Source organism: Lycorma delicatula, chromosome 1 (genome assembly GCF_047948215.1).
Source record: "Lycorma delicatula isolate Av1 chromosome 1, ASM4794821v1, whole genome shotgun sequence".
NCBI lineage: Eukaryota > Metazoa > Arthropoda > Insecta > Hemiptera > Fulgoridae > Lycorma > Lycorma delicatula.
The window spans coordinates 324,548,158-324,561,651 of record NC_134455.1 but is presented as its reverse complement, the minus strand read 5'-3'; the positions used below and the strand labels follow the sequence as shown (position 1 = coordinate 324,561,651).

Sequence of the window (13,494 nt, the reverse complement as noted above, 5' to 3'; positions counted from 1 at the left end):
TACGTTCAGTTCGATTAAATATTAATTGTTTTTATTTATTGTTAATTCTAGTATTGTAAATTAGTATAAAATTAAATAATAATTTTCTCACAATAATAGACCTAATAATTATGACATCTATTTTTTTCGTATAACTTGGGTATTTGTTAACCGATTTAAAAAAATAAAATGTCATTTTGTTCAAAATAAAAGACTTAATATTTTAGCAAATAATATAAATTTTGATAAAACTAATATTTATGGAGATATAACAGCTTGATAAATAAACATGGCCGCCATTTTGTAATTTACAAAGGTATTTAAGTCCTGATTTTTTGCTATTTTTAAAACATTATTATCATAATTCTTACCTAATATTAATGTGATTTATCTATCTGAACTTGAGATATAAATTTTTATATAAAAACAACAAGTTGGTGGACAAGGGGAGAACAAAGGAGAAATTGCCATTTCTCCGAATGATATTTTTTGTTTCATTTTACGAGTAGAATCTGAAAAAGTAGAGCCAGCCCTCCATTTTAGAAACACTCTATATGTTAAGAAAGATGTTTATAAATGATTTTTGCCTTGTTGCTAGAAATATGAATTTTGTTATAGTGATTTCTTTGATTAAATTACTATTATGTAGTTTTGCCAGAGATTAACATAATCTTGATTGTTTTCAGCCCCTTTTGTGTTGTGATGTTTAAATTAGTAATGTTAAATTAAATAAATATTTCTAATAAATACTGAAAAATAGCTATTTTTTGAGGGATTTCTTTATTATGAATGTGTTGATTTTATATTTTTATAGTGCCTGTGATGATGATGAAGAAGAAGTAAAAGAGGAACCAGAGGTTTATAATGAAGGTATTGATTGATTTTTTTTTTAATGTATTTGTAAGCTTTGTTTACTGAGCAGTATTTTATGTAATTGTGTCAAAGCAGAGTTAATTTTGCTATCTCTAATTGGCCAATAATGAATCTCATTTATTAATAAGTTTTTTTTTGTTCATAATTTGAAAACTACTGGTAGTTCTTTACAGTTTAGTCAGGTCTTTCCTGTGCTTATTGTCAAAACCTAATCTATTGCTCAGTGTAACTGGTGCAATTTCATTTCATCAGATGATAATAATTTGTCCACAAATACATTCAAAATACAAATGTGTTGTTCATATTTTACTTGTCTCTGTTAATAATTTATTTACCTAGAACTGCACAAATTTAATGAAAGTAGCACCTTCACATTAGGTGCCTTTGAAGGAAAAAAATGCTGACTATTATAATAATCAAGTACTATTATAATAACCTTAAAAGCAATAATAAAATAAAGAAAAAATACAATAATAAATTGTATTTTAATACAATAAATTATGTCAGTTTGAAAAATAAAATTTAAAATAAAATATTATTTAGATGAATAATTTTTTTATGTCAGTAGACATGAAAGTTAATATGAGAAATGCTGTAATTTAAAATAAATTTGTATTTAAAGACCAAAGAAATTATATATGTTAACAAAATAGCAAGGTTTTGTTAATGTACTCATTGAACATTACTGTTTAATGAGCCCGCAGAAAAAAAGAAAATGTGTTAACAAAGTACTTTACATATTAATTCAGAAGAGTGAGAGAGAGAAATTACCAAATTTCAATCTAATCTGATAAATTATAAAAAAAATTTGTAATGTTTGAATCTGTTTAATCCACATCTCAAGAGAAAGGATAATTTTATATGTTTTTGATTTTTATGGGTAGTTTTATTGATTTTTATTATTAATTGACTAGTGCTTAAAAAAAATTTTTAGAATAAAATAATACTTACAAAAACCTATTGTAAAAGAAGACATTGAATATAGAAAAGTGATTTTTTTACAGACTTTACAAAGAAAGATACAGTATTACTTTTGGTTTCATGTTGTGAGTGGGGATGAAAATGAATTTTCTTTACATTTTGAGGTATGAGGAGTACGAAATTTCCACTTGCTTAAATTTTGTAGTTTCCTTATTTATTTATTTAGAGGCCTAAAAATAAAATTTTGTAACTTGAAAATACCGAATCTACTAGATCAATTTCATTGAAATTTAGGTGTGCTGTATTAGTTTATCTGAAGTTGTGCAAGTGAAAATTTGATGAAGATCGGTTGAGCAATTCTTGAATTACACTGAAAGGTGGGAAAAAGTTGAGCTAGGCAAGTTAGAAGCGTGGCTTGTTATGATGCTGCAAATTGGAATGTTGACATCTCTTTATCTTCGGTGTCTTCTGTTAACATTATTGTCCGGCATATTCAGGTAGCATTATCTACTTTGTGAGTCATGATGAATGTGTATGTGTTTTTTTATCTAAGGATTATATTGACTATTGTGAATTTTCATACACGCTTATCCACTGAGTCAAGTGATGATTGAGTTGAATGTTGATGCTTTGTGTGTAGGGTCTACTGGTTAGCCAATCATATGTAGTGCATTGTAATCTGAAAATCAATGCATTTCTGATTGCGAAATAATAGTGAGGGCATTGGAAGAATTATTAATTTATTACTGATTTTTTTGTTAAGGGTACATTAAAATTATTCTTTTGCTATTATTTATTTTGTGTATAATTTAATTTTATTTTAATTTCCTTCTTGATTGTTTAACTACTTCTTTTTCTTATTTATTTCTTAATTTGTTTTGTTTGTAAAATTTTATATTAGAATGAATTGATAATTTTTTTATATGTGAATGTACGTATTCAATTTGCAAAGAATTAATATTTTATTTTTAAGAATTACAGTATTCTGAAAACTATCGATTTAATTTATTGGATTAACTGTTGCCAAAAAAAAAAATTATGTTGAAATAAAATTAAATGAGCTTTAGTTTAATAAGCAATTGTACTATATTAAAAAAAGCTTTTGTAATTAATACATTCTTATTATTTTAATTTTCAGAGACTACTAAGCATCTTTTACCAATGTGCATTAGTTCATCAAGTGTGAGCTGTTCAAATTCTCCATCACATATTGTTGGAGATACTCTTGGTTTAATATCATTATCTGATTCTTCTTTGGCCCCAGGTATTAATTTTAAGTTTACTACGCATTTTGTAAATATATGAGTTAAATTTTAATTTTTCGTGTATCAGTTTGCAAAATGAGAAATTTTTAAATATGTGTATGATGTCTATTGGAAATCAAGATAATTCCTTAGGGAATTTTTACATGATTTTTTTCTACATAAATTTAGAGAAAGACATTTGCTAGCATTTGTAGTAAAATCCATTTATGACAGTGTATTATTGGATTCGATCCTGTAAAAAAGGAAAAAAAAATAGCCACAAAAACTCAAGGAGAAAAAATGATAAACAGCCTGGATATATAGGAAGAGCAACAACATTTGTTAAATAAACGAATATATATATGTCCAATCATTTACTATTTGATATCACTTATTAACTTATGAATATATATTTTCAATCGTTTTACTGTGCACATCATGAGGAACTATAATGTTTGATTTGATTCTTGGAATATAATTTTGCACAACTGGTAATGTCTTACAGCAAGTTTTGTAAATGGTCCACCATTTTCCTGGAGACAGGTCTGAACTCGAACTCTTCGCACCATATTGTAGGACATCAGGGCTGATGGAATTTATCTCTGCAGTATTGGCTTGCCCTAGGTCTTGTAGAGCACCGAGTTGTTCTATATAAATATCTTTTCAAAAAATTCCAGACAAAGAAATTTGGTGACTATAAGTCTGGGGAATGAGGAGGCCACAGATCTTTTAAGATCATACGATTACCAAACATTTCTTCAAAAAATTCTGTTGTTTTTGGATAGTTGCCCCATGTTGATGTAGGAAACAGTAGCATTCATTAGGCTGGAGAAGAGATAGTAATTGCTAATCGTGTCCAGGTATGCTGGACTGTCAAGGGTTTTGTCAAAAAAAAATCATCTCCATTATTTGTTATCAAGAAATTGTACACCAAACCTCTACCTTCTCTGAGTGCAACGGCAATTCATGTAAGATGTGTCAATTTTGTGTTGACCAGTATCTGTTGTTCTGACAATTGTGTAACTGCTAAGGTGAAAAAGCACGCCTCATTACTAAAAAAACTCATCCAATATGCCCATCCCATTACTTTCCATCTGGTTGATAAACCACTGGCAGTACCTTATTCTTTTAAATGTCTGATTCAGTCATTCTGCAATTAAAAGGACAGAGATAGACAAACACCATTTTTGTCAATATCTCAGGAGTGCGCATAGTGTATGCGTGTGTGTGTGTGTGCATGCGCACACGTGAGATTAATATGCAAAAGAAGATGTAAAAAAATTTCAAAAACTTAAAGAAATTAATGCATAAATAAATAACAATGAATATGATGAATTAGCACAATATTTTATTAAAAGTTTGGATATCTACAAGCTGAATTGTATTTTTAAAATACAATCTGTGATTACTTTAAAATAAGTATAATGATTTAAAAATTGGTTGTTGCATTATTTAAATATTGTTTTAGTTTATTATCTATTAATATAGTATCTGGATTACATAGAGAATTCAAGTTCCAAATTATTCTGAAGCTATAAAATGTTGCAGAAATGATGATAGTTTACTTAAAACCATCATCAGTTGTAGAGCAACTGATTTTACCTCAGGTGAGCATTCCATTGAAGTAAAGTTATGAGTAATGTAACATGTACTCATAATTTTATTTATTTGATACAAGTAACATGTTTCTCATAAAAAGACACAAAATGTAGTGGTCACATTCATTCTATTAAAGTGACATACCTAGTTCCATGGTACTGTAAGCTTTTGTTACTCAGTTCAAAATAAAACCTGCAGTATTGTAATCAGTTTAGTTTTATTTTGTAAGTGACTTCATTTAATTATACTTGAACATCAGTATTTAACTGTTGATATTTTTCTACATTTCTTAATAATATTTAAGGAAATATGAAGGATGATAAATTACTTTTTGTATAAAGCTTGTGAATTTCTTTGAAAAGAATAAATTTTATATCTGTATAGCTGATATTCAAAAGGAATAAAGTGGAAGGAACATAGTAAATCATTGTGAGTAAACGACACCTGTTATGTTAATCAGGATAGTTGGCATTAACTGTATATAGCAATACAGAATAAATGATTTCAGTCAATACTGTCATTAATATTCAATCCAGAAATATTTTGGCAGGGTAGAAGGTGTTTTAAAAATAATTGCACAATTTACTTTGACAATCAAATAACTGTTTGATGATCACAAGATTGCAAATAAATAGTACAGGATTTTTTTTCCAGTATTGCAGTTGCTTAATGTAAGTAGTGATGGAAGAATATTTGGGCTTGTTTTACCTGTCTTTAAAAATTGAATCAACATTTTGATTCCTCTGCAAAGAACCAAGAAAACTATTACTTTGCTGAGCAATTGCAATTTTCTTATTGCGTTTTATTAAATCACAAAATTTTACTTGAAATTTAGATGCTGAGGATATATCAGATACTGGAGAATCTCTCCAAAGTAGCTGGAAGTATGCACAACGTATTCATCCAAAAAAAAAAAAGAGGTGGACATAGCGAAGACTTATGTTTTGAAAATATCCGATTCTAGGTGATAGAGAATATGTACAGGTTTTGAGAAAAGAGCAATTGTCAAATGTCAAAAGGTCTGAAAAAGATGTTCTAGTCCAAGGTCTATAGAGGCATTTCTAAAATATTGTCACATGTTCTCTGTACGACAAGGTTATTGAGAGAAAGCTTTTATAAAAACTCTTAATTTATTTACTCTTAAATAACTTACAATGTACAAAATAAATCAATTATAAATAACAAAATACAATTTCAATTTTAATATAAACTGTACTACATAGTAATATATAATACAAATTTAACTAAAGATTTCAACAAACAATCACAAAATCAGCAATTCACTTTTTCCAGGAATTATTTACTTTAAATATTTACAAAAGGATACTGGCTTACATGAATAGTGTTACTTTGTCCCCTGTTCATAACAAACTGAACAGCTTCTTGTATTTAAACACTGTCCAAAAATGGAATAATTGTGACTTACTTTAAATTTGTTTGTTATTGCACACCACTTTGAGTGCTCCTGCACACTGAACAGAAACTGTAACTCGCTGGTCCTTGGCAGTATTCATATCTCTGGGCTTAGGGGTTGACCTGTAGAAACAGTAGCTAACCCACCTTTTTGTTTGTTCAAGCGTAATGATTTCTGTTGTTTGCACCTCTATGCTTTTCTATAAATTCTTTGTTGTTAGTTGTAGGTTTTTGTTCATTTTCATTTGCTTTCATCTGAACAGCTTCCCTATCCATTACAATATGAATCAAAATGCACCAGCATATTCAAGATGGCTCTAATTTAAATTTCCTTGAAATTGTGCTTACAGATGTCAAAACATGGACTTAGATAAAAAAATATGTCTTAACATTGGTGTATTATGGCTTTTAGAAGACCGACAGAAAACCCACCATCATCCATTACATCTCCTTGTTCCGCTTATACAACAAACATTCTTTCTCCTACACATCCGTTTATTCTTATCCACCAAGAACTTATTTTCACTTTTCTCAAATCATAACCAAAAATTCTAGACTACCCACCCGTTAAAAAACTTAATTCTGTGGAAGGAATTCCTCCTGTCTCACAATATTAAAACTGGCCAATATTCAATCCCAAGATTTTTATAATTGCCGTACAATTTTGTGCTTACTGTAACTACTAATAATCTTTGTCAGTGATTCTAAAGAATAAATTAACAAAAGTATTTATGAATTAATTATTTATCTACCATCCTCAAAGTAATCAAGAAAACTTTCCTCAGAGCAGACAGTTTCTCTGAAGTTTGTGTCATTTTTCTGGTTCTATGATTGTCAGTAGTTTATATAGAACATTCTTTTGGACATAGATAAAATTCCTGAAACTTCAACAATGCAAGAAAGTTCTTTAAAAACATTGTAAGTGCCATGTTCACATTTGCTCTTCAAACTTGATGCACTCACAGTATGGAACCAATTTTTTTGGAGTGAAAAATGAACTCAAAGAATTGCAACAACTCATCAAATACTCACTTACATCAATTGAATTCGTTTTGTGCATCAAATGGCATCAACTGGCATTTCATTCCATCCCGTGCACCCCATTTTGGAGGGTTGTGGGAGGCAGGAGTAAAATCACTCAAGGGACATCTTAAACGAGTGCTGGGAAACTTCCTGATGTGTCTTGAAGCCTGCGCCTTCAACGGGGGCGGCATGTTAATGGAAGTAATGTCATGTGATTAACGTTATTAAATGTCATATGATTAATATGGCATTTAATTAATTCTAATTTAATAAAATGTAAATAAGAACTAAATACATTGATTAGGTAGTAATTCTTATTGTTGTGTCAGTAACGAACGATAGCTCTATGTAAACGTAGTGATATACTTTTATGTACAACTTATGCTAAAACAAATGTATTTTAAACGTAATATAAACTGAATGTAATTAAACTTAATATACATATTTTAAACTGTAATTAAACGTTTTATATTATCTCAAACTTAAATAAACTAATAAGAAACTTAAACTGTGGATCTTATTCCACATTGCCTATTTTACTAACATTTTTTTTTCTTTTTTGAAACTAGAGTTCATTCAAGATCTCTGTGTTGATGGGAAATAATGATCTTATCAGGATGCTTGGTTTACTTTAAAAAGATTGAAAGTCAAAAATTAACTACTATAAATTAAAAATAAATCAAATAGTTATTTAAGTCAAAAACTCGCAAAATACCTAAGCACATTGCAAAAATTTAATTTCTCAATGTTGCTGAAATCTGGAGAAATACCCGCTGAGGTAAACTCTCCTGTGGAATTTTGTTTAATAATGTTTATAACTGATAGGGGATAAAATCAACTGCTGTTACTACTCGTGGAACTTTGTAATGCTTATTAATTTTTTGTTTACTTGTGATGGATTGCTTGCCTTAAGGATATTACTTAGCTAGTAGGAAATTCTAGAACCACTAGCCTTTTAACTAGTTATGAGTTAGTTATGTATTGAGCCTTTAACAGGCTCAACCTAACATAACTAGTTTGTGTATATAACTAGTTCTTTATTCATATGTGTTCTGTATTACATGTTGCATGTGGATAATTACTTTAACACTGGGATACTGCAAAAACAATAATTGCCAACTTGAATCTACATATTTTTTTGTTTTGTTTTGTAAAAACAGTAGAAGGAAGTAGTTTGTACTGTTTTATTTCTTTATTAGATTAGGATGGTTTAGTTCAATTTTTTTGATTTTATCTTGTATTTTTTTTTGTTTTTTTTTTTCAGTATCTTCAGCTTCAGTAAGTAAACCTTTTACTACAGGTGCAAGGAGTCATGTTTGTGGGGATAATATTCATCCAGGTTTACGTCCTAGCCTCTTTTCATTTGTGCCTCCCTATATTAATTTCTCAAATCATGAAGAAAAAGGTTTGAATTTTTTATTTATATTTTCTGCAATCCTTGTGCAATGCTATGATAAAAACATTTTATAAATCTGTATCTTAAAAGAAATTGTTTTTAAATTTTTTAGTTTTTACACAATAACTAGTTTTTTTTTAATAGTTTTTAATTTTCAATTAATTAGTTTTTTGGTACTTTTGATTTAGTGATTAAAATAAATTATTGTTCTATAAAAGTGTTTGCAATTCAGGACATTTGTTATATTAATGTAGTTAGGACTTAAAAATTTTCAGCGTTATTTTTGATTTTTATAATTTATGTTATTTATCTCATTTTCTTAGTTAATGCTGTTTTTTAAGTATTGAAATTTTGTATTTATATACTTCATAACAGAATGCTCTTTATTTATATGTACTTTATTTAGCAATTTAAAATCTGGTTAAATGGAAGAAACGGCAATCTAGGTTCTAACATTGCTAGTGTTAAGATTAAATAAAATTTATACCCTCTGAAGATATCTTGATAGTTTAGCTGGAGCCATTTAACTGGAATATAGGATTTTAAGACTTTAATTAAATTACACAAAATATGTCCAACGCTTTATAATTTATTTTATATGAGTAAAAAGGAAGTTAGTTTTGCAATGAATGTGGGTGAAAGGAATAACAAAAGATTTTATATAAAAGGTTAAAGAAGTTTGGTACCAAAGAGATGGGAAGGAATTTAAGCCTACTAATTGTTAAAGCAGCTATGAAGCTAAACATGTCTGTATTTCATATATTTTCTTATTGGACAGTTGAAATACATTGATGTGAAATGTGAAACCATGGATGAATGTAAATTTTTGGCGTTTACTTATTTAAAAGATCCTTAGGTTGTGGTATTAAAAACATATGTATTAAATTGGAAAACAGGATTATGCTCCAAAGTCATTTACAAACAATTTTACTCAAAATCTAAACCTTGATTGTCATTTTTATTGTTAAACAAACATCAGTAGCTATGAAAAAAGAATGTAAAAAAAGTAAATGAAATTAAAAATATACAAAATATAAAGACAAATATAAGAAATAGTACAAGTATAATTGACAGTTCTTACAAAAAGACTAGAAAAAATATTTTTAGTTGAGATTATATAAAATGAAAAAATACAAATAAGTAACTTGTCATCTAGGGAATCCTAGTAGAAAGCATAATTTTAGTTTAGTAATACCTAAATCTTTAAAGTTCCAGAACATTTTAAAAATAAATTTAAAGTTTGTGTTGGAATCCTCTAAAACAATATTTTTATTTTTCTAAAATCCTGGCTAAATTTTTTATTATTTGGAATTTTATAGCGTTCTTCAAGTAATGTTTATTTGTTAATTAGTATCTTTTATTACTTATTTATTATATGAACCTTTTCTTTAGTGTCTACTGATGCTGATTGTTCATGAACGAAAATGGTCATCTAGATCTAGATTTTAAGTAAGATTTTTTTTTTAGATTTTATTTATGGAATTATTATTTTTTTTTCAATTTATTTAAACAACCATTTATCATGGCTCTATTTGTATTTATTATTAAGAATTCTTAAATTATTGATTTTGAGAGAATATAGACCTTATCCAATGATTATTACATTTTAAAGAAGAAAGGTAATTTTTTTTCTAAAATTATACATAATCTGTTTCAGGTGTTCCATTTCCTCAACAGATTCAAACTCTTTTAAAGTGGAAGATGAGTAGAATTACCCCAGTCATTGTACGCCGCATAATACTTAATTCTGGTTTCAAATTAGTCAGAAGTATGTACTGTCTAGTGTAATTTTCTTAATATCTTTGGTATTCTGTTTTAGACTGATTCTGTAAACCAGCTTCTGTTTTTATCTAATAAATGGTTATTACTTGAGGAGTTATTTTAAAATAAATTATCAGGTTTTTCTAATTATTTAAAAAAGAGAACTCAATACTCTTTATTAACTTATTTGGTGGAACAAATAAGAATTAAAATTTATCACAATTCATTACTATTTTCATTGAAATTCTTACCTTGGAATTATTATTTCAACTTACAGTTGTAACCATTAACAGAACTTTGTTGTTTTAATAATGTAGATCAAAGGGAGCAGAACCCTTGCAGAATTTTTACTTGATAGATTGTGTGTTACAATCTGTATAACAAACATTAAAGCATAGTATTTTCTATGCTTGCATTAAAGCTACCATATACTATTCTGTATGACTGAATGTATTTGAGAACCATAATCGTATTTTAAATAAAAAGGTCTTTTTATGAAATGCTCTCGTGAGTAAAATATTTGATTTATAAACAGTTCCTCTATGATACTAGAATATATATTTATTTATATAAAGTATAGAATTTAGCTTATGTAAGCATTATTATTGGTATATATAACTGGAATAGTAGTAATTTAAGAAATTTTATGTTGTTCTTATGTAATTTTTCTTTAGTTTTGCACTCACTTCGTTGGAATGAGATCTGACAGTTTTACTCTCGAACTCATTCTGTTAACATGTACACAACATAGGTCGAAAATCCTGTATTTGGAATTTATATCCAATAATATAGAAAGAATATCTACATGTGTAAATTTTATAAGTATGAGGAACATACAATAATTAAAGAGACAAATTGATGTAGAAAAAAAAACAATTTATTCAATGGCAATGAAACTTGCACTACTTTTCAACATAGTCTCCAGCAACATTAAGTCACTTGTCCTACCATTCTGTGAGCTTTCTGGTTCCTCTAGCATAGAAGTTTTTACCTTGTTGTTTGAACCATTTGTGTACCACTTTTTTGATTGCTGAATTTCTTGCCCCATAAAAAGTCTTTGAGTGAGCTAAACAAATGAAAAGTGGATGGGGCGAGGTCTGGGCTCTAAGGAGGATGTGACAACATCTCCCAAACCAACTTCTTAAGCATTTCTTCCGTTCCCTTAGAAATGTGGGGCCATGTGTTGTCATGCAAGAGAATTAGACCTCTTGAGAGAGCACCCTGTCATTTTTGCCTTAAAAGCGGGTCTCACTTTCTGTTGGAGCATGTTAGAATAGTACTCAATGTTCATGGTTTGTTGTTCTCAATATACCATGTGAGTCCCAGCAGACCGTTAACATCACTTTACTGGCTGATGCGTGAGTTTTGAATTTATTTGGTGGGTGAATCCGGATGTTTCCACTCAAGACTTTGATGTTTGGATTTGGGCTCAAAAAATATGTATCCCTGTATTTTTACATAAAAAGTTTTGAATTTATACCTTCCACTTTAAACTTTTCTTTGAGCTCAGAACAAATGTGAATCTGGGTATCTTTATGGACTTGGACTTGAGTCGGTTGTCTTAGAACCGATGTCGAACACATTTTGTGATAATTCAGCACATGTGTAAAAAAAAGAAAATTATAAACCTTTAATAGAAAGTAATGGAAACAGTTTTTGAACTTATCCTGGTATTTGTAATTTGTTTCTGTGCGTAATTTATTGAGTTTGAACTGTCACATCAGTTGTGTATGAATAGAGGCATATAATTTGCATTAATGGTGTACAGGTATTGTTTGGAGGAACAATTTATGGCCTGAAGAATGAAGTTTCTTCACAACAAAAAGTAACTTGCTGACTCTTAAAAATGATACTGAATTTAATAAAAGTAGTATTGAACCTTTAAGTAGTATCTATTTAAAATTCATTGATTTTGAAGCTTATTACTAAACAAAATTCATTATTTTGCTTATTATATTAGTGCATCACCAACAGATGAAAGATTTTTTAGATGTTGGGTATAATATAAAACATTATGTATGCAGAAGTTTAAAGACAAGAGCTGGAATTTGACTGTAACTATGGTACAACTGTATGTTTTATTAACTTAAAGAAGAAGATAATTAAGAATGTTGGATGTAAGTGATATATGATGACTTCGTTCTGTTGTATAAAATCTCAATCTTGGAATGAGTTTGAAATTGATACTACTCTAATTTTAATTTCATTTTACGTATTTTCAGTCAGTGAAATTGATTTCTTTTTATAATTGTTCTAATTGCTGTTTATGCACAAGTCCTTATGTGTTTTAATTTTATTTCAGAATCTAATGAATGGTGTGGCACTTGGGGAAAACACATGAAGTCATTGTGTTTTAAAACACTCCGAGATTTTCAGAAAATGAACCACTTTCCTGGCTCATTTCAAATTGGCAGAAAAGATAATCTTTGGAAAAATTTGTGTCGTCTTATGACAAAATTTGGCAAAAAAGAGTGAGTTAAAATTTAATTAATATGTTCAAGTAATTCTTGGTTTAGGAAGTACAGTAAGTAATAGAATTATTTTTAAAATAATTTTTTCCTACTATTGTAAATAATTTTTTTTCCCGATGGCTAAGATATCAAATCAATACCTGAGATAACAGACTGGTGTTCTATTGTTAATTTTATGATTTTACGTCTTTCATACCTGATCTTTCCCTTGTTGATCTACTCTACTGTGGATTACTTTAATATAATCATATTGTTTTGCAGTATAAAGTTCTAGGCCTAATATGGAATGCCACATCTCATTTAAGTGAGATATCACATCTCATTTTTTCACTTACAATTTCATCCATCTTATCTTATCTTCACTGATAAAATAAGTTAAACATATTTCAGAAGCTATATTTGAGTCAGTTACATGTGTTAGGTGTGAATACCATTGTGTGTACAATGAAGTCCTTCTCTACGTGAATGTAACACACATTGATAGACCAAACAACTCAAAGAAACAGGCAGCCTACTGAAGCAAACACATCCAGGATGGCCATCAGTGTCTGATGAAACTATTGAAGCATTGTGAACAAGTTTCTTGTGTAGCCTGAACAAATCCGTGCGGAAGTGTTCTAGACAGTTGGCTAAAACAACTGTTCACAATAGGTTAAAAAGATGGCTACGTTTCACTATGTACAAGATTCAGGTATTAACTACAACTTTATTCACAGGACAAAGTGAAATGGTTTGATTTTGATGTAGATATTCTGGATAGGTTAGAGCAGGATGGTATGATTTATTAAACAAGTTCATTTTCACTGATGAAGCA

At 28.7% G+C, this 13,494-nt stretch overlaps 1 protein-coding gene across 4 annotated transcripts in view; it reads left to right on the top strand.

The window, feature by feature from the left end:
* The window catches only part of LOC142334209 (tubulin polyglutamylase ttll-4-like), a 153,513-nt gene that overhangs the window by 13,639 nt on the left and 126,380 nt on the right, over positions 1–13,494 (top strand). For all 4 annotated transcript variants that reach the window (XM_075382043.1, XM_075382044.1, XM_075382042.1 and 1 more), the window contains exons 4-8: positions 794–849; positions 2,912–3,037; positions 8,317–8,457; positions 10,106–10,216; positions 12,512–12,680. In XM_075382043.1, coding sequence (XP_075238158.1) covers positions 794–849; positions 2,912–3,037; positions 8,317–8,457; positions 10,106–10,216; positions 12,512–12,680 — 603 coding nt within the window. The remainder of the gene's footprint in view (positions 1–793; positions 850–2,911; positions 3,038–8,316; positions 8,458–10,105; positions 10,217–12,511; positions 12,681–13,494) is intronic.